Genomic DNA, 17904 nt, shown 5'->3' with positions numbered 1-17904 from the left:
CGCTCTCCAGATCAGCCCAGTCCAGACCTCTAGGGGCCTCCAGGTGATTCTGATGCCTGCCCACTTTGAGAACCACACAAACCCATATGGTTTGAGTTGATTTGCCCTTGACTAGTTGACATAATGTCTAGATGATGTAATGACTCGTATTGTGTAAACATTAGACATTTCATTTTTGTGTATTTTGGAACCACTATAATTAGTTTTCAGTTGTGTTGAAGAGCACTGAATCTGTGCTGCCTGATGAATAAAGGTCTGTATTGCCAAGCGAGGGACAACAGCATGTCCTAATCCAGAAACCCTTAGGCCAAACAGAGGTGGTGTCCTCGGATCCCAGGATGGTTCAGCCCGTGGGAGGTGACCTAGGGTCCTTTCCTGGCAGAGAACTGTGTGGGCACCTGAGCCAGGGCCAGGGACTGTCAGGAAAGTTGGGCCCTGGGTATCTCCCAGAGCAGGCGGAGTGAGTACCGTCTGTTGAGAGAGGAACCTGCTCTGTGTTTTGGGCGGGACCAGGGCCCACGTTCGTGTCTCCCTGAGATTTGTGAAGCCTTCTTTTTACCACAGTCCTTCCTTCTTTCACTTTTGCTTCCACTTTTGATCCTTCGGTCTTTTAAAAATACAAATCAGAGGCCCCTAGGTGGCTCAGTCCATTAAGCATCTGACTCTTGATATTTGCTCAGGTCATGATCTCGCGTGGGGCTCTGCACTGACAGCACAGAGCCTGCCTGGGATTCCCTCTCTCTTGCGCTCTCTCTGTCTGCCCCCCTGTCGCTCCTACGTTTGCTTTCTCTCATTCCCTCTGTCTCTCAGTAAATACGTAAAATTTTTTTAAAAATCAAATGCAAATCATATCAAATTAGTTCCTTGCTTAAAATTGAAATTGTTCCAGGACCACCCATTGCCCTCAGGAAAAATACAGAGCGTTCAGCTGGCCTTGCTTCCCTCCTGCCCATGAGTGTTTGCCCCTATCTCGGGGCTGTGCGGACACAGCAAGCTGAGCCTGGACAGCCACCCCAGGTGAAGGCCCTCACTAAGCACAGGCTCCTGTTTCAATCTCGTCCACCATACTCCTAATACTTTTTGACCTTGCTTTTTCTTCAGTAGCCTCAGCTCCAGCACCTGTCCTGTCCAGGACACAGGTCAGCGTTGAGTGAACTGATCCCCCACACTCCTGTCTCCCCTTTCCTTGTGTGTTTGCAGAAGCTCTATGAGGACAGGGACACAGTTCGCCGCTGTGTCCGGGCCTCACGGAGGCTCAGGATGCGCTTGGCATGACGTGAACAAGCCTTATTTCCCGTCCTTTCCCTGCTACTTATGTCCCCCCTGTCTCTTGCATTGTAGTTTGGGGCTGAGTTCCGGAGATTTTCCTTAGACCGTCAAAAGCCAGGGAAGTTTGAAGACTTCTACAACCTGGTGGTTCACACGCACCACATCTCCAACACAGACGTGACCATTGGCTATGCAGATGTGCACGGCGACCTGCTGCCCATCAACAACGATGACAACTTCTGCAAGGCGGTCTCGAGCGCCAACCCCCTGCTCAGGGTCTTCATCCAGAAACGAGGTACCGGGGGCCACTGCACCCATTTCAAACATGCAGTTTTCGGTTTTGTCTGTTGCTACAGAGCCATGCGTTCTCTTTTCTAGCCTGTGGTAGAAAAGAAGGTAACGTGTGTTTGGTCAACACCAGTTTATTAGAAAGTCTTCAAAATTTTAAATGCATTTTCAATCTTAAAGAGTGTTGACTTCTGATTTTTAAAGACTGAGGAAGAAATACTATTGATGCTTTCATATTTTAACTGGATGCGAGTTCGCTAACAAAACGGCATTAGCCAGTAACCCAGGAATGAAACTTGTGGTTGCTAGTGTGTGTTTTCCACTGTCTTTTTAGGATTGGAAACTTATGCTAGCTTTAAATTATAACTTTGGCTAACTTTTAGCTCTGAGGGTCTAGCTTTGCTGTAACAGTATCATTTTATGGGAAAACCGGCTGCTAACGTAGGTTAATGGTTGGGAGGGCGTGTGCCCCGCTGTTGAGTCGAAGCTGGGCCTCGTGCTGGTCTCATCTCTACACTTGGGAGAAACTTCCCATTTCCAAATAAAATACTGAAGGAAAGAGCTGCCTGCAGGGAGGCGTTTCCCGGCTGACTTGGTCGTGACTGGAACTTCTGTGCCCACAGCGAGCGCACAGACCGCCCGCAGGGGACACTTGCAGGGTGACCGCCGTGGCTCGCCGTGTTGGCTGCAGTGGCCTCAGTGGGGGCAGGAGAGCTGAGCAGAGACCGGGAGCAGCAGCCACAGTGTTCGGAACAGAAGGAGGCCGGGACGCTGGAGGCCGAGGCGTATAGCCGGGCGCCTGGTTCTGAGGGCAGGCGGTGCCTCAGTCCCTGCTGCGGCATCACGTTGTCCCGAGGGGAGAAGGCGCACGTGCGGAGAGCTCAGGGCGTGCTGGCCGCGGCTCCGCGAACATTCTCTCTTCTTGTTTGTGCTGCTGGAAGGGAACAGCGGGAGACCCGCTGACCTCACCTTCTGCCTGGTTCTCTGGCACGAGATCAGACAGCTCTGCGTCTTCAGTCCCTGCTGAGCCTGGCCGTCCCGCTGATGGCACCGTCACTGCCGCGCAGTGGCTTTTGCTTCGTCCCCAGCCCTGCAGCGTTGCTCCGCTGCCTCCACGTGACCCCGGGCTCTGCCGCGTCCTCCTGCCGGCTGCTCTGGCCGCACCTGCGCCCGGCTGCCCCCCGCCTGGAGCCGCCCTCTCTCAGACCGCGCTACCCAGTCACTTCGTGTCCCCTCGGCCCGTTCTCTGTCCTGTCACTCTGCTTCTCTGTGCCTTACTTAGCGGCCGTTCTCAGGGCTCCTTGCTGGCCATCGGGGCCACGTCCCGCCGCTCCGCCCTGGCCATCCCGGGTCACAGTGCTTGCTCTCAGGGTGCGGGAGGGTGAGCAGTGGGTGCGGAGCACCGTGTAAACCGGAGATCTGCACGCGGGCTTTGTCATCCATCGGTCACAGAGGGAACGAGTGCTGTCTGTGCGGAGCTGAACTGGAGGTGCCACCGAGGGCGTGCCTTTCCCTCAAAGTGCTGCTGACACCTGGCACCCCGTGCTGTGGACCCTCTGAAGCTGAGGTGACACAGGAAGCTCCGAGGTCCGTGTGCTCACGAGTGTGTCCACTTCCCAGGGGCGACTCTGGCGGCTCTGCCTCTTTTCAGCTTGCTGGCTGAGACCCTGTGTCCTGTCTTCATTGTTTACTTTCCCTCTGGCACTGCCCTGAGAGAAATAGCTCAAAGTTTAATTGGCCAGCTCAGAGTTTATTCCCCCCGCCCCGTAGTGTGTCACCTGCAACCCGTGCCTTTCTCTGTCACATGGCAGAGACCTCTGTCAGGGACCCCAGTTCAGACCCTGCCTCTAGCACCTTCTCGCTGACTCTGACCAGCTGATCCCTAATGTTCTGGTCTATAAAATGGGAGAGCAGCGCCTACCTCAGATAGTTGTCATACTTGGGGCACCCGGGTGGCTCCGTCGGTTAAGCATTTGACTTCAGCTCGGATCGACATCTCACAGTTCATGGGTTCGAGCCCTGCGTCCGGCTCTGTGCTGACAGCTCGGAGCCTGGAGCCTGCTTCAGATTCTGTGTCTCCCTCTCTCTCTGCCCCTCCCCAACTCACACTCTGTCTGTCTGTCTGTCTCTCTCTCTCTCTCTTTCAAAAATAAATAAACATAAAAAATTTTAAAAAAACAAACAATAGTTGCCATACTTAAATAGGAAAGGGCTCCTGGGGTGCCTGGGTGGCTCAGTCAGCTAAGCATCCAACTCTATTTCAGCTCAGGTCATGATCTCACAGTTTGTGAGTTCGAGCCCCACGGTGGGCTCTGTGCTGACAGCTCAGAGCCTGCCTGGGACTCATTCTCTCTCCCTCTCTCTCTGTCCCTGCTGTGTGCTCTCTCTCTCTCTCTGAAAATAAGTAAAAGAAAAAAGGTACTCGTAATATTCACAAAGCTCAGCGCCTCGATTCCATCTCCGGGGAAACGGGCTCTGCTCTTGCCATGCTCAGTGGACTCTTGCTGTAAATACCGTGTCCAGGTGGGAGAGGCGGGACAACTGTGTTGCTGTGGATGGTAGGAAGCAGGAGCCGTCCTGACACCCTCCATGTTCAGGACAGACTTGCTAACTGTGAGAAAGGCAGTGCCCATCTGCAGGCAGGCCATCGCTGAGACTACCCTGGGAGGTGACACTCAGGTCCCACGTTCTTTTCCTACAGCAGGTGTTCCGAGATGTCGGTCACAGTAATACTGTTTTCATGATTTTACTGCAGCCACCCTCACTCAGTCACTTACCTAATAACTTTCTATACCGTGGTGTATATTTTAGGAGAAAACTGTACTCCTATCACAAGTGAAGAGCCATCAGCCTTCTAACAGATGTTGAAGTAAACCCACAGTTATGTTTAGGAAACATACTTTGTCTGCCACTCATTAATCTCTTACCCCAAACCACACATGCACATCACAATGAAACTTCAGGCCAACCTCCCTTGTGAATACAGATGTGGAAACCCTCCGACAAAATACCAGGATGTGGGAATCCTATTCCCACACAGGAACTTATGCGTGACTGTTGACTGCCGCGGTGTCCATGATGGCCAAAAGGTGGAAACGCCCCAGCGTGCGCAGACCGGCGAGCGCACACAAGACGTGCGGTGGGACAGGGCTCAGTCGTAGACGGGACTGAGGGGACGCAGCTCGCGGGAACCCTGGAAGGAGGGGCAGGTGAGAGTAGCCGGGTGTGCGGGCCGCTGTCGGAGGGGTGTGTTCAGTCTGTGCTCTGAGGTGCAGAGTCTGTGTCTGCGGAGTCGCTAAAACTTATTTGTTGCCCCAAAGCAATGCTCAACGCTCGGCGGCCACTTGCAGACGCGCGGGGCAGTGGAGGGTCGGCCGCCAGTGCAGCGGGGTCCGCCTTCTCGCATCAGGTCTTCCGGCACACACGTTTCCTTGCCACAGTCTATTTACTGCCATGTTTCCCACTTTTTTGTGCTTATTCTTTTTTAATAATTGTGGCAAAATACATACAACGAAGCTTGCCACCGCTGTATACCCATCCGTCTCCACGATGCTTCTCATCCTGAAAAACCGAGTCATTCTGTCTTTTAAACCCTATCTCCCCGTTCTGCCCTCCCTCCAGCCCCTGGTGCCCACCACCCTACTTTCTACCTGTGTGATTGTGACCCCTCTAGGAGCCTCCTGGAAGTGGATTCCTGCAGTATTTGTGACTGGTTCGTTTCACTGAGCATTATGTCCTCAAGGTTCTTCTCAGGGGAGAGACTGCCAGCATTTCCTTCCTTTTCCAGGTTGAATGATATTCCATTTGAATAGGCCACATTTTGTTCATCATTCACCCATCAGTGGACATCTGGGTTTCTTCCATGTTTTAGCTGCTGTGAACATGAGACAAATATCTCTTTGAGACCCTGTTTTCAATTCTTTTGGGTATAGACTCTGTAGTGTAAATATTGCTGCTTCACATGGTAGTTCTACTCTTAAGTGTTTGAGAAACCGTCATACTGTTTTCCACAGCAGCCGCACCATTTTGCATTCCCACCAACAGCGCACAGGGTCCCAGTTTTTCCACACCCTCACCAGCACCTGTTTTCTGGTTCTTTAAAAGTAGCCATCACAATGGGTGTGAGGTGGGATCTCCTACTCTTGATTTGCAAGTCCCTAATCCTTAGGGATGTTGGTGTTTGCAGTGCTTCATGGGCACTTGTACGTCTTCTTTGGAGAGACATCTGTTCAGGTCCTTTGCCCATTTTTGCACAAGGTTGCCTTTGGTTGTTGAGTTTCAGGGGCTCTTTTTGTTGTGGATGTTAATCCCTTGTCAGATATGGACTCGCAAATATTTTCTCTCGTTCTGTAGGTTGCCTTTATACTCTGCACATTGTCTTTTGATGTACAAAATTTCTAATTTGGAACAAAGTCAAATTTGTCTATTTTTTCTTTTGTGAACTGTGCCTTTTATAACTGGCCGTGTGCTGGCCTGCCCCGAGACCTTAGTTCTCGCACGGCCTCTAGTGACTGTCTCCTGTCCTGTCCTTGCGTCTGCCCTACTCCCGGGAACAAGCAGTTCTTGCAGAAAAGGTCGGTGGTCCCCACCTCCCACAGCGTTTGTCTGTCTGGGAACGTCTTGATCTCCCTCTCGCTTTGCAGCACAGTCTTGCCGGATATAGGAGTCACACGTGACGGGCCTGTCTTCGTACACTGTTTTGAATGTGTTGTGCACTTTCTCTGAAACCCAAAGTTCCTGGTGAAAAATCTGCAGATAAGCTTACTGAGGGCCCCTTGGGTGTGATGATTCCCCTCTCTCTTGGTGCTTTCAAGATTCTTGGTCTTTTGAAAGTTTGGTTACAACTTGTCTCAGAGTGGGTCTGTCTGAGTTCATCTTATTTGGAATTTGCTGAGCATCTTGGATTTTATATTCATGTCTTTCTTAAAGTTAGGAAGATTTATAACCATTGTTTCTTCAAATATTCTCTCTGCCCCTCTCTTTTCCTTTTGAGACTCCCACAGTGTGTGTGTCGGTCCTCTTGATGATGTCCTATGGGTCCCTCAGTCTCCGTTTTCTTCATTTACTTTCTATTCCACAGTGTTGATGATTTCCACCGTCGTGTCTTCAGGTTCACTGGTATTTCTCTGTTTGTTCAAATCTGTTTTGAATCCCTCTAGTCAATTTTTCATTTCAGTTATTGTACTTTTCAGCTCCAGAATTTCTTTGGGGTTTCTTTGCTGGTTTTCTCCTTCTTTACTGATATTTCCATTTTGTTCATACTTTTTTTTCATGATTTTATCCACATCTTCTAGTTCTTTCAGCATCTTTAAGATAGTTGCTTTAAAGTCTCTCTAGTAGATCTGACACCGGGTCCTTTTTAGGGACAGATTCTGTTGAATTATCTTTTTCCTTTCAATGGGCCGAAGTCCCCTGTTTCTTTGTGTGCCTTGTGATTTGCTGAGCGCTGGACATTCAAATCTCATGATGCGGTTACTCTAGAAATCAGATTCTCCCCCTTCCCCAGGGTTTGCTGTTTTGTTGTCATCGTTCTTTTCATGGTTGCAGGCTCTGTGCCGGGGGTCAGCCTGAGGTGTCCATTTAATGTCTTCCTCGGCCTTTTCTGAGCCTTTCCTTGGACATGTGCCATCACTTCCTAATTTCCCCCAAATAGGCAGCTGTTTTTCAATGTCCTAGTCTTTAACGTGTGGCTCCCGAAAGGGGAAAAGTGGAAAACAAAAGGGGGATAAGAGGGCACTTATCCCCTTGAAGTCACTCGAGCTGGAGGGGTGACAGCAATGGCCGCCAGCCTCTGAGTCCGCACCTGTGTGGTCAGAGCATGGCCTCCTGCCGTTTGGGGGACAGGGTCCTTTTCGTCCACCTGGCTTCTGCGGGCTGCTCCAGAAACACGTGCCCGGCTGCCTGCCACATGGCTGGGGCGCGGGACAGGCAGGTGCTGCTGTGCTGCGAGCTGGAATGGACCAAAATCGACTACTTCTCCCGGACACGTGGCAGGCCTCGGGCAGAGTCCACAGTTCCAAAGCAGTCCCATCACACAGGTTCCGCCCCTGCTGTTGTCATCTGGCGGGGAGAGATTCCCGGGGCCCCTGCTCTGCCGTCTTCCCAGAATCCTCCTGTGCTTTTCTTGTGATTTCACTGTTGAAAATGACTCCATGCCTAGTGCAGGAGTGCTACTGAGTTTTCCTAAGTGCAAGAGGGATGTGATGTGCTGTACATAGAAAGTGCTCTTAGCTATGAGTTCAACATTAAGAATCAATAATATATACTAAATACATGTCTTTTTTAATGTTTATTTATTTTTGAGAGAGAGGGTGGGGCGGGGGGACAGAGAGAGAGGGAGTCGGGATCTGAAGTGGGCCCTCTACTGACAGTCTCTGTGGGACTGAGTCACGAGCCATGAGATCATGACCTGAGCCGAAGTCAGATGCTTAACTGACTGAGCCCCTCAAGCACCCCACTAAATATATATCTTTAAATAGAAACACATATAGCAGAAGGTTTTATGTTGCTCAGTGGATGAAAACGTTGGTCAGAGGCTCACAGGAACCTAACCATGTATTTTCCAAATAGCCATGTTTCAGTATTCAATAATTCAATGTTCACGGAGACTTTATAGAATATAACTACCATGTATAATGAGAGTCAACTGTGTATGAGAAGTCCAAAGAGACAGAAACAGATTTGTGGTTGCTAGGGAGAGGGAGTATTGGGAGGTTAGGGTTTCTTAACTGGGCACTGAAATATTCTGTAATTCAATAGTGGTGTTGATTGCAGGCCTTTGTAAATATACTCATAACCATTGAATTATACTCCTTAAATGGGTGAGCATTATGGCATGTAAGTTATTTTTCAATAAATTATATCTCAGTATCTCTCTTACAAAATTAAAAAGTATGAGATTCAAACCAGAGTCTCCTGAGTCTGAGCCTTGACCTTGGGTGACGTCATCTGGGCTCATCTTTAGGCTTTATTTCCAAAATTCAGCCATTTTCAATATGTGTAAAAACTTGGAGTTTTTAATTAATTTATTTAGCATCAAAACTCCAGGCAGTGCTCAGGAACCTGCAGCTGGCCTCTGTTTGGGGTCCATTGGTAAACTTATGAGGTATGTAACTGGTCCTGCACAGCAGGGGTAGCAGGGCCTGCAACTTTGTTACAACAGAAATCATGGATATTCTCATATTGTATGTTCATGTGCTTATTGTAGCCAGATATTTTGAATGCTATTTACTGTAAGCACTATTTTATTTTTTTTTTTAAGTTTATTCACTCATTTTGAGAGAGAGAGGGAGGGAGTAGCAGAGAGAGAGAGAGAGAGAGAGAGAAAGAGAGAATCCCAAGCAGGCTCTGGGCTGTCACCACAGAGTCCAAGGCAGGGCTCGATCCCACAAACCTCGAGATCATGATCTGAGCCAAAACCAAGAGTTGGGCACTCAACTGACTGAGCTACCCAGGTGCCCTTGTAATCGTTATTTGAAAACACTGGTATGGATTGTTATTCATTGTGTTAGTAAGAAAGCACATACAGTGTTATATCACATATTGGCTGTAGTATTTTGATCACTGTCTTCAAAGTAACTGATTTCCTTTATAAATACACGTATTTTACTTGATGCCTTTAAGAACATTATTCTGAGCAGCCATTTCCCAACACCATCTCGCCGAGGGCCCTTGGAGCGTGCAGGGTTAGGAAGCCAGTTATGGAGAGTCTGCATTTGAGAGCTCAGATGACAGGCCAGGAATGACTTGGATTTTGTCCTCCTGGGACCCAGCCAGGGACATCTTCCTTAGGATGTTAGATGGCATTTCTGCCCAGGGGGACAAAGGACCACGCCTTTGGCCTTCACACATACAGGCTTCTCTCCTTCCACATTTAGTAGACTTCTGTAGTCCTCTGTCCAGCGCCGGACCCCTGCTAAACACTGCGGGGTCTCCCCATGTATGCACAACAGACATCATCATGCCTTTCACTTGAATGCTGTGCCCACTTAAGTAAGTTGCTGGAATCGAATTGTCCCAGGATTTGCGTACGTGGGCCACACACCCAGCCAGTGCTGGGGAGCCAATCTTCCCTGTCTCCTGCTCACTCCCCTGGTCATCCCCAAGGATGCAGGAACATTTCAGAAAGCTGGCCCAAACCAGAGAGAATGCAGGACAAGACCAGCAAAGATACTCAAAGTATCTCTTTCTATTTTTAGCAGAATAAACAGGAAATGCAAACACTAACTTTTCACCACATATCCTTCAATAAATCCCTCCAACACCAGCTTCCCAGCCCTCTTGTTATTTAAGAGATGGGCCTTTTTGCCTCCCAGGCCCCAGCCCAGAACTGGAGGTGGAATCCTGATTGAGTATCCACGGCTCTTCTGTCCCCAGGGTGGGTGGCCTCAGGGTGTCACAGGGGGCTTGAGAAGACTTAATTATACCACAAGATTTTCAGCACAATTAGAATGCTCTGAAGTGTTTACTTGTAAAAGAAACATAAATACTGTGCGCTTCCCCGTATCTTTTCGCTGTTCTTGGTGTCGTGGTGTCCTTCTCAGTGCCTCGAATGAACAAGAGACATATGTCTGATTTATCACAAGTTGCATGATTGGGGAGGGGGAGGGAGGGAGTTACCAGAAAAAGTAATTACGGGATGTTCTTCAAAGTAAAACATATAGAATCGCTGACAATTTGGTTACATGCACTGGAAGAATCTTAAAGTGTCAGGCTGTGTAAATCCTGCTTATAATTGCTTTTCTCAGATACTTCATTAAGTCCCAGAAGTTGTGTTCGGTTTTTATGTTGGGGGTTCACTGCTTAGCAGGAAGCACTCAGGGTCTCTGACGTTTTAGGGTGCTACAATTCTCTTTCCTGAGACACTGCCCTGGGTTGGAGGCTGTGTGTGTTGAGGGCAGGGAAAAGCCTAGTTGTGCTGAAGTAACCTTGTCTGTGTCCCTGTGCTTGTAGGAACAGATGTAACACCCTCTGCTGTGGGAGCTTTTTCATGAGACATATTTGCTTCTTTAACTGCCACTGATTCCTGGAAGTTTGCATATTTGGAGAATTTCCTTCTTTTTTTTTTTTTTTTTTTTTTTTTTTAATTGAAAGAAAAGGCAAACACTCTCCCGTGGCTCCACCGTGGGAACATTCAGAAAACAAAATGCCTGAAGCCTGCATTCACCCCTGGAGTGGGAGTGGAAGGGGGGAGAGAATGTGCTGATGTAGCTCATTAAAAAGAAAACAAAGCCAGAGCCACCCACCATCCAGAAGAATCCAGGGGCTGGTCCTGGGCAAACTAGCCATCTGTGCAGGCAGTCAGAAACCACGAGGTCATCGGCATCTCCTGGACACAGCTTGGTGCACCTGTGCCCCGGGGCTGCCCCTGCCCCCCAGCTGAGCCTGTGGGAGGGCGGGAAAGTGCCCCAGCCCGGTGAGCACCTTGTACATGGTGGTGACATGGAGGTGGGTTTGACTCTTTTCTTGTTTGTTTCCTGGTCACATGTTTTTTTACATATTCAAGCCCAGGGTGTGTTTATAATTTGGACTCGTGCTGTTTAAAGTCCTAATATATCATAAATATATCCTGTCATTAAACTCTTTGCAAGACTTTTTGTTTTTATTTATTTTTTTAATTTATTTTTTCCCTTTTCTTTTTATTTACTTTGAGAGAGACAGGGAAAGGGAGAATCCCGAGCAGGCTCTGTGCTGACTGTGCGGAGCCCGATGTGGGGTTCAATCTCACGAAACCGTGAGATCATGACCTGAACCATAATCAAGAGTCGGACTGAGCCGCCCGGGCACCCGTGTAAGACTGTTTTTAAAAGTCTTTTCTGCTTATAACATATTTGTAAAAGAAAATTCAAACAATGTGGAAATAAACAACACCACCCCCAAGGTGACCACCGTTAGCATTTTGGTGACCCCTCCCAGATCACGTGGTATAGGTAAATAAGTTGGACATAGTTTTACATAAATAGGATCATAATAAACATACACTTTTAAATTAGTTTTAACTCACAGACATTGTTTTAAGCTAGTATTGTATTTTTTTACTTTTTGTAGATGTATGTAGACACAAACTATCTTTTAATGGAGATATATAAATGTATATATAAATGTTATATCAATGTAACAAAATGTAACCAACCACTTATTTTATATTTAAAACTTTTCCAAGTTTTCATTCTTACAAACTGTGTTATGCGTTTTTACCTATGTGTCCATCTGTCTCTTCTGGGTAAATTAGCCGAAATGTCTTGCTAGGTTAAAAAGCATATGTATTTTGAGCTAAGACACTGCCAGTGGAATTCTTTTTAGGAGGGCATTAGAATGACATTTGAATGGAATCTTCTTAAACACATCTTTGAAGACTGTCCTTGTGTGGCAGGAAGACTCATGAGCCTTGAATTTGCCCTCCTGAATGCTGCAGTGAAGGCCGGTGAGGGTCTCCCCAGAAGTGGGCTGTGGGCTGCTCTCCTGTTAGGACAGCAGCCAGCTTTGGACCCTGCAAGTCTGGGACCTCAGCTGCCGCCTTATGGGCATCTTATCCTGCTCTAAACAGCTGATATCTTACATCCTGTGTGTAGGGAGCTCCTCTCAGCCTGGCCTTGCTGGGTGCAAGCTGCAGACCCCAGGGCTAAAGTTTAGAGTAGAGGCCGTGGTTTTTGCATGGGGACATGGTTCCTGCCGAAGCTTCCACAGAGGCCACAGAGTACTGTTTGTCTGGAGGTGACCATCTCACTGATTCTTTTCTGTCAGGGCAGAGTGGCTGGTCATATGATGAGTAACATGTTTATTTAAGCCAGTTCTCAAAGAGGACGAGGTCAAGGATTCCAGTTTGATGGGAAATAAGGCCAAGCATGGAGGCACAGCGTGGGGCTTTCTTTCAACATTGAAGCCGACAGTCCTGAGCCAAGTGATTGGTTGTCAGGCTGCCTGTGTTAGCAGGATTTCTCTTTGAAACAAATCTTTTTAAACAAAAAGCAGCATACTCCTCAGATAATGTAACAGGGCTGTGTTTCTGTTTCCAGGGTGGGTTAGGTTGTGTACCTTCGCCTATTTTTAGAAGAAAGGGATTCGTCGGCCCTTTGGATGGCCTGCCTGGTAAGCCCCACACCCTACAGCCTGAGCCTCCTGCGAGTGCCTGACTGTTTAGAAGCTGCTCAGAGCTGGGCGATCAGGTACTTCCCGTGGGAGGTGGAGCCCTGGTGCCCACCTGACCACACAGGCCTGCAGACTGGTCATTCCTCCCTGGATTCTCTGAACCCCACGCCTTCCTCAAGCACTGCGGCGAGCAAACTGGGTACCGTTCCTGCCATTTGAGTCCGGTGTCTCCTGGGGGCGTGTGGGGGTACGTAGCAGAGCCCCAGAGACGGGCCTGGCCCCGCAGGGCCGTGCAGGTGGAGTTGGGTGATGGAGAGCCACGGGCAGGGTTAGCAGGGTCTCTGTGGGACCTGACGGAAGTGTCGCTGCAGGGGTCGGTTCGTGGGAAGCCCGCCGCGCTGCCTTCCCTGAAGCCTGGCTGGAACCACGCACTCCTGCGTGTCCTGGACCACGTGCTCTGGGAGGCAGGGCCCCACCTGTTCATCTTTGGAAGCGTCTCCCACAGTCAGGACCCAGGTTCAGTCAGGACCTGGTTGTCTGGAGTGGATGCTACTGTTTTGTTCAACATTGCCAAAGGCAGGCAGAATGAGAAATGCCAGCCCCCTTTGGGGTTGAGCTTTCTGGCCCTTGTTGGGGATGGGCAGACACAGGTGTCAGCATGGGGATTTTAGAGGGATGATCTAGCTTCTAGTACCTTCTGAAAGTCAGGTCCTTGCCAGTCCCTTTTGACCCTATTGATGGTACCTGGGGAGGTCAGCCAGCCCTAACTTGGCACCATAAATTATGGAGCCCTCCCCTGAGGATTCGCTCATAATGGCTACAGAATTACCAGCTCTTTGCTAGTTTCCTCGTTCAGCTAAGACGATGTCTCAATAGGCCTCATCCCAGTTTGTGGTTGTGCTTCTGCTCCTCCATTTAGCACCCCGTTACTGAGCACCCACAGGTTGGACAGTTACAGGCTCACCTCACATACGGGCTCCTGCCCTCGAGGGACCAGGGAAAACAGTGACCACCCAGGTGAGCGTGCTGTGGGAGCCAGAACAGAAGGTCCCGGAGGTTTTTCATGAGGAGATGGCACCAGGCTAAGCACAATGGGCAGACTGAAAAGCGTGTGTGAGTTCATGGGAGAAGCAACAGGTTGTGGGGCTCAGTCTCGAAGTACCAGGCTGAAATGAGCCTGGGAAGAGATGGTAGGAGAGGACCGGGACCCAGCGAGCACCAAGACGGTCTGGTGATTGTTCCCTTGCCTGCCAACAGTGGGTGTGCACCGATGAGCTGGGACTAGAGTAGGAAGCCCCTGGCAGAGGACGCCGTCGGCTGAGAGACCCCACAGGACCGGCAGACAGGAGAAGACATGTGGGGAAAACGCCTAGAGTGATGTACAAGCTCTGTGACCAGTTGCACGTCTCGTGGGAATCTGTTCTCAGATGACCTCAAGTTGAGATGGGTCTTAGCATGTGGCTGATTAAAACATCTGCCGTAGGTAAGGGGTAGTTGATAGGTATTAATCTTAAATTGTGCTCTCTTAAGCATCTCGCGTTCAAACCATCTTTGCTGGAAAAGGGCACCAGGATCTGAACACATTGAAATTCTTCCTCTTAGCCACAGGCTAGCCCACTGAGTCTACACCTAAGTTGTGGTCTTAGTGTAACAAAGCTGGGGGCGCTATTTATGCCCATGTTGAACCCATCGAATGTCATTCCATCTGGAGGAAAATCTTTTTAGGAAGGAGTGAAGTTACTTAAGAGAGCCTACAGTTACCTTCGACCCTGGAGGGCCCCAAGAGGCAAGGACGCCCCTGGGACAGGCTCTACCCGCTCTGTGTAGCCATGTCTGTTTAAAAGGTTTTCTTGTTCCAGAGGGCAGGTGTGGGAGGCCAGGAGCCGGTGGAAGTCCAGGTGGACTCTCAAAAGCCCATGCTCCAGCTGAATCTGGCCTCAGCAGAATTCACAGGGAACAGAAGGGAGTCATCCCACATGGGCAGCTGGACAGGAAAGGGGATGGTCTGTTTTAGAAAAATGGTTTCCAAAGCCCTGTGTGAAATTACTGTGGTGCCCCTCCGTCCCAGGCCCTTGGACTCACAGCTCTGGAGATGTTTGCCTATTCATTTGTTCCTTTTTTACTTTTCTTTCTCCATCACTTCCCAAACTTCCAGCACTGTTATGCCAGCCTCATCCCCTTCTCTGTGTCTGTGCGACTCCACTGGGTGGCCGTGCTGGAGAGAACACAGATGATTTACCTGCACTAGCTTGCAGTCCAGAGATATAAAAATTTCCACTGTGAACTTTTCTCTCCCAGAAGCATAAGCAAGATTTGGATTTCCTCCTGCACAGTGGTCTGTCTTCCTGTTTTTGCCGGTATCTCTATTTTCCACCCTGTCCTGTGGGAAAATGATTCAGCACGGAGGCCACCGGCCACAGCACATCCCCTGGCACCCCAGGTCTTCTCCCGAGCCGTTTCGTAGCAGCCAACACATGCAGACAGAACTGGGACGAGGCTGACAGCTGGCCTGGGGAACGCAGGCAGGATGCGGCCCCTGGCCTGCCAGCCCCACCCCTGCCCACCACTAGGCTGGGAGACTGTGCAGGGGAGCGTCACTACAGTGTGTATTAACCACTGATAGTGGAAAAACCTCCGTAACATAAAACTTACCATTTTAACAATTTTAAGTGTACAGTTCGGTAGGGTCAAGTGCATTCCCACTGGTGCACGGTCACCAGCCATCTCCTGAACTTTCACATCCTCCACACTGAAATTGTACCCATTAAAGCCTGCCGTGTTGGGTGAGTTCAGGTCAAGCTCTGGTCGGATACTTTCCCAGAACATATCTACGTATATCTGATGTACGTCTGTCATCTTGTTAGAAATTTCAAATCAGAGGGTAAGGAATTATACTTTTTCCAAAAGCACATTGTCACTTGCTGATGGGAGTCACCACATCCCTGCAGAGAACCAGGCCTTCCCTGGGGGCTGTGTCTGTGGCCCAACCCTTCTCCCTCTGGCTGCTGGTGACCGCACTGGAACCCGGGGCTGGCAGGGACGGCCGTGCATGTCGTAAGTCTCAAGTTAAATTATCCCAGGAGGAAGCGCCTTCCAGACACTCTGGACATAGCAGGGCATGAGCCATGACTCAGAAGAGTCGGTCACCCCATCCCTGTCTTCCGCTTGCTGGGGACCCTCTGACCTATGGGGAGTCCAGGTTGGGAAGTCATCCCGCGATGGCAGCCTCTGTGCTGCCTTTATGTGCTGGGACAGGAGACCACCGATGGCCTGGGGCTTCTCTGTCAGTCCAGCAACAAAGAGCTGCGGATGTGCTTTCTCCTGGACATCTCTCATTCCGTGTCCCAGACACTGGGGGGGGGGGGGGGGCATCGTGACAGCCCAGCTACACAGCTCCCTCCCTCCCTGTGGCTGATAAGCCTGGAGGCTCCACTGACAGACCTAAGAGCAGGAAGATGGTGAGGTTTGGGGCAGAGCTGCTGCTTTTCCAGACCCAAGTGCTGCTGCTCTAACCATCCTGCCTCTGCCCTGCCTTCCCCGGCGTCACCAGACCGCCTGTGGCACCCCCTCCCCGGGTGTTGCCGGACCGCGTGCGGCACCCCCTACCTGGGTGTCGCTGGACCGCGTGCGGGGCCCCTGGCGTCACTGGACCGCGTGCGGCACCCCCTCCCTGGGTGTCGCCGGACCGCGTGCGGGGCCCCTGGCGTCACTGGACCGCGTGCGGCACCCCCTCCCTGGGTGTCGCTGGACTGTGTGCAGGGCCTCCAGGTGTCGCCAGGCTGCGTGCGGGGCCCCCTCCCCGGGTGTCGCTGGACCTCGTGCGGGGCCCCCGGTGTCGCCGGAACGCATGCAGGCCCCCGGGTGTTGCCAGACTGCGTGCGGCACGCCCCCCCCCCCCAGCGTCGCTGGACCGCATGCAGGGCCCCCGGCACAGCCTACCCTTCAGGGCATCCCAACAGCCAGCCCTCAGAGCAGTCTCCCCTCAGCCTTGGCCTGCCCTGGGCTGCAGTTGGGGTGGACATTTGGTTGAGGCCTCTCGGCGGGGGGGGGGGGGGCGTCCCTGCCCATCCCCATGTGACTTCAGTGGAGAGGTCGGCCTCAGTGACCCCAAGAGAATAATTATCGATGCCGCTTATCTGCAGGAGCACGTGCCCTGCCACAGGGCACTTTGTGTGTTGGGGTCTCCTGTAGAGTGCCCTCTCACCTTTGACCTGAGCACCACCCAGGGTTTTCCAGCTTCCCTTGGTGGTTGCACAGAGGTTCTTTGAGTGGTTAACACGGAGAATATAAAGCACACATTTTCGATGTTCAGGATCGCCAGTGGGCGGAGTCAGAAGATTCGGGGTCTGGGAGACAAGTTGTCGCGTGAAGAGGGGAACCCCCACATGGGGAAAGTGTAACCTGGACTGTGTCTCTAAGGAACGAGTCTTTGGGGCGCCCCCCCCCCATTGCCCAGTGCGCAGGCACGAAGGGTAGCAAACGCTAACAGAGCCTCCTGCTCCGTCGGGATCACAGGAATTTGAGGTTGCTGTAACGCTAAGGGGTTGTGTAGTCCAGCCCTATGACCTACAGGTGAGGACACAGGCCCTGCACGTGGTGCTGCAGATCTAAGGGGCTGCCGATTCCACAGGAGGCGTTGCTGGGGTTCCTGCTGACTGCCAGGCGCCTCTGAAGTTAAATCTGCCCTAAACCCTCACTGCTTTTCAGTCTTCATGCCCGGTGCTGAGACCCAGCTAATGCTCCCGTGCCCCCCTGCTGCCAGGGTTGTTCTCCAGATGCTTTGCCTGGCCTGGCCAGTGACTGCTGAGCATTCCTAGGACGGGTGTGGGTGGGGCGGAGGGGAGTGACAGGCTGCACACATGGTGTGTGTTTCACAGGCGTTTCTGAGTCTGTGTTACAGACAGGCACTCGTGAGCCCTATTTTCTGCACGCAGGCAGTGATTTTCTTGTGTGGGCTGCAGGGGCCAGTGAGGGTCCAGGGGCTGTGCGGTTGTCACGGACGAATCGGGGCACCCTCGCCCACAGACCCCACAGCACCCTTCCCCCTGCCCACCACTCCCCCAACCCATAACGTGGGGCTGGGCTGTCTCTTTCACAAAGGAGAACCTGAGCCTCAGAGAGCTGCCAGGGTCCAACCTGTGCCTGGATCTGCCTGTCCAAAGCCTGTGCTCTGGTGTCTCCTCCCACGGCTGTAGTTGCGAAGAAAGCATGCCCTGGGCACACGTACTGCCTGGCACATGGGTTAGAGTCTCCGTTTGC

The 17904-nt window shown here is 51.0% G+C and overlaps 1 protein-coding gene across 1 annotated transcript in view; it reads left to right on the top strand.

Annotated features, from left to right (window-relative positions):
* The window catches only part of PARD6G (par-6 family cell polarity regulator gamma), a 91602-nt gene that overhangs the window by 24430 nt on the left and 49268 nt on the right, over positions 1 to 17904 (top strand). The window contains exon 2 of the mRNA XM_042962326.1: positions 1342 to 1564. Within this exon, the coding sequence (XP_042818260.1) occupies positions 1342 to 1564 (223 nt within the window). The remainder of the gene's footprint in view (positions 1 to 1341; positions 1565 to 17904) is intronic.

This window comes from Panthera tigris, chromosome D3 (genome assembly GCF_018350195.1).
Source record: "Panthera tigris isolate Pti1 chromosome D3, P.tigris_Pti1_mat1.1, whole genome shotgun sequence".
Taxonomy (NCBI): domain Eukaryota; kingdom Metazoa; phylum Chordata; class Mammalia; order Carnivora; family Felidae; genus Panthera; species Panthera tigris.
Note: the sequence above shows the minus strand (reverse complement) of the source record. Positions and strands in the feature narration are given on the sequence as shown.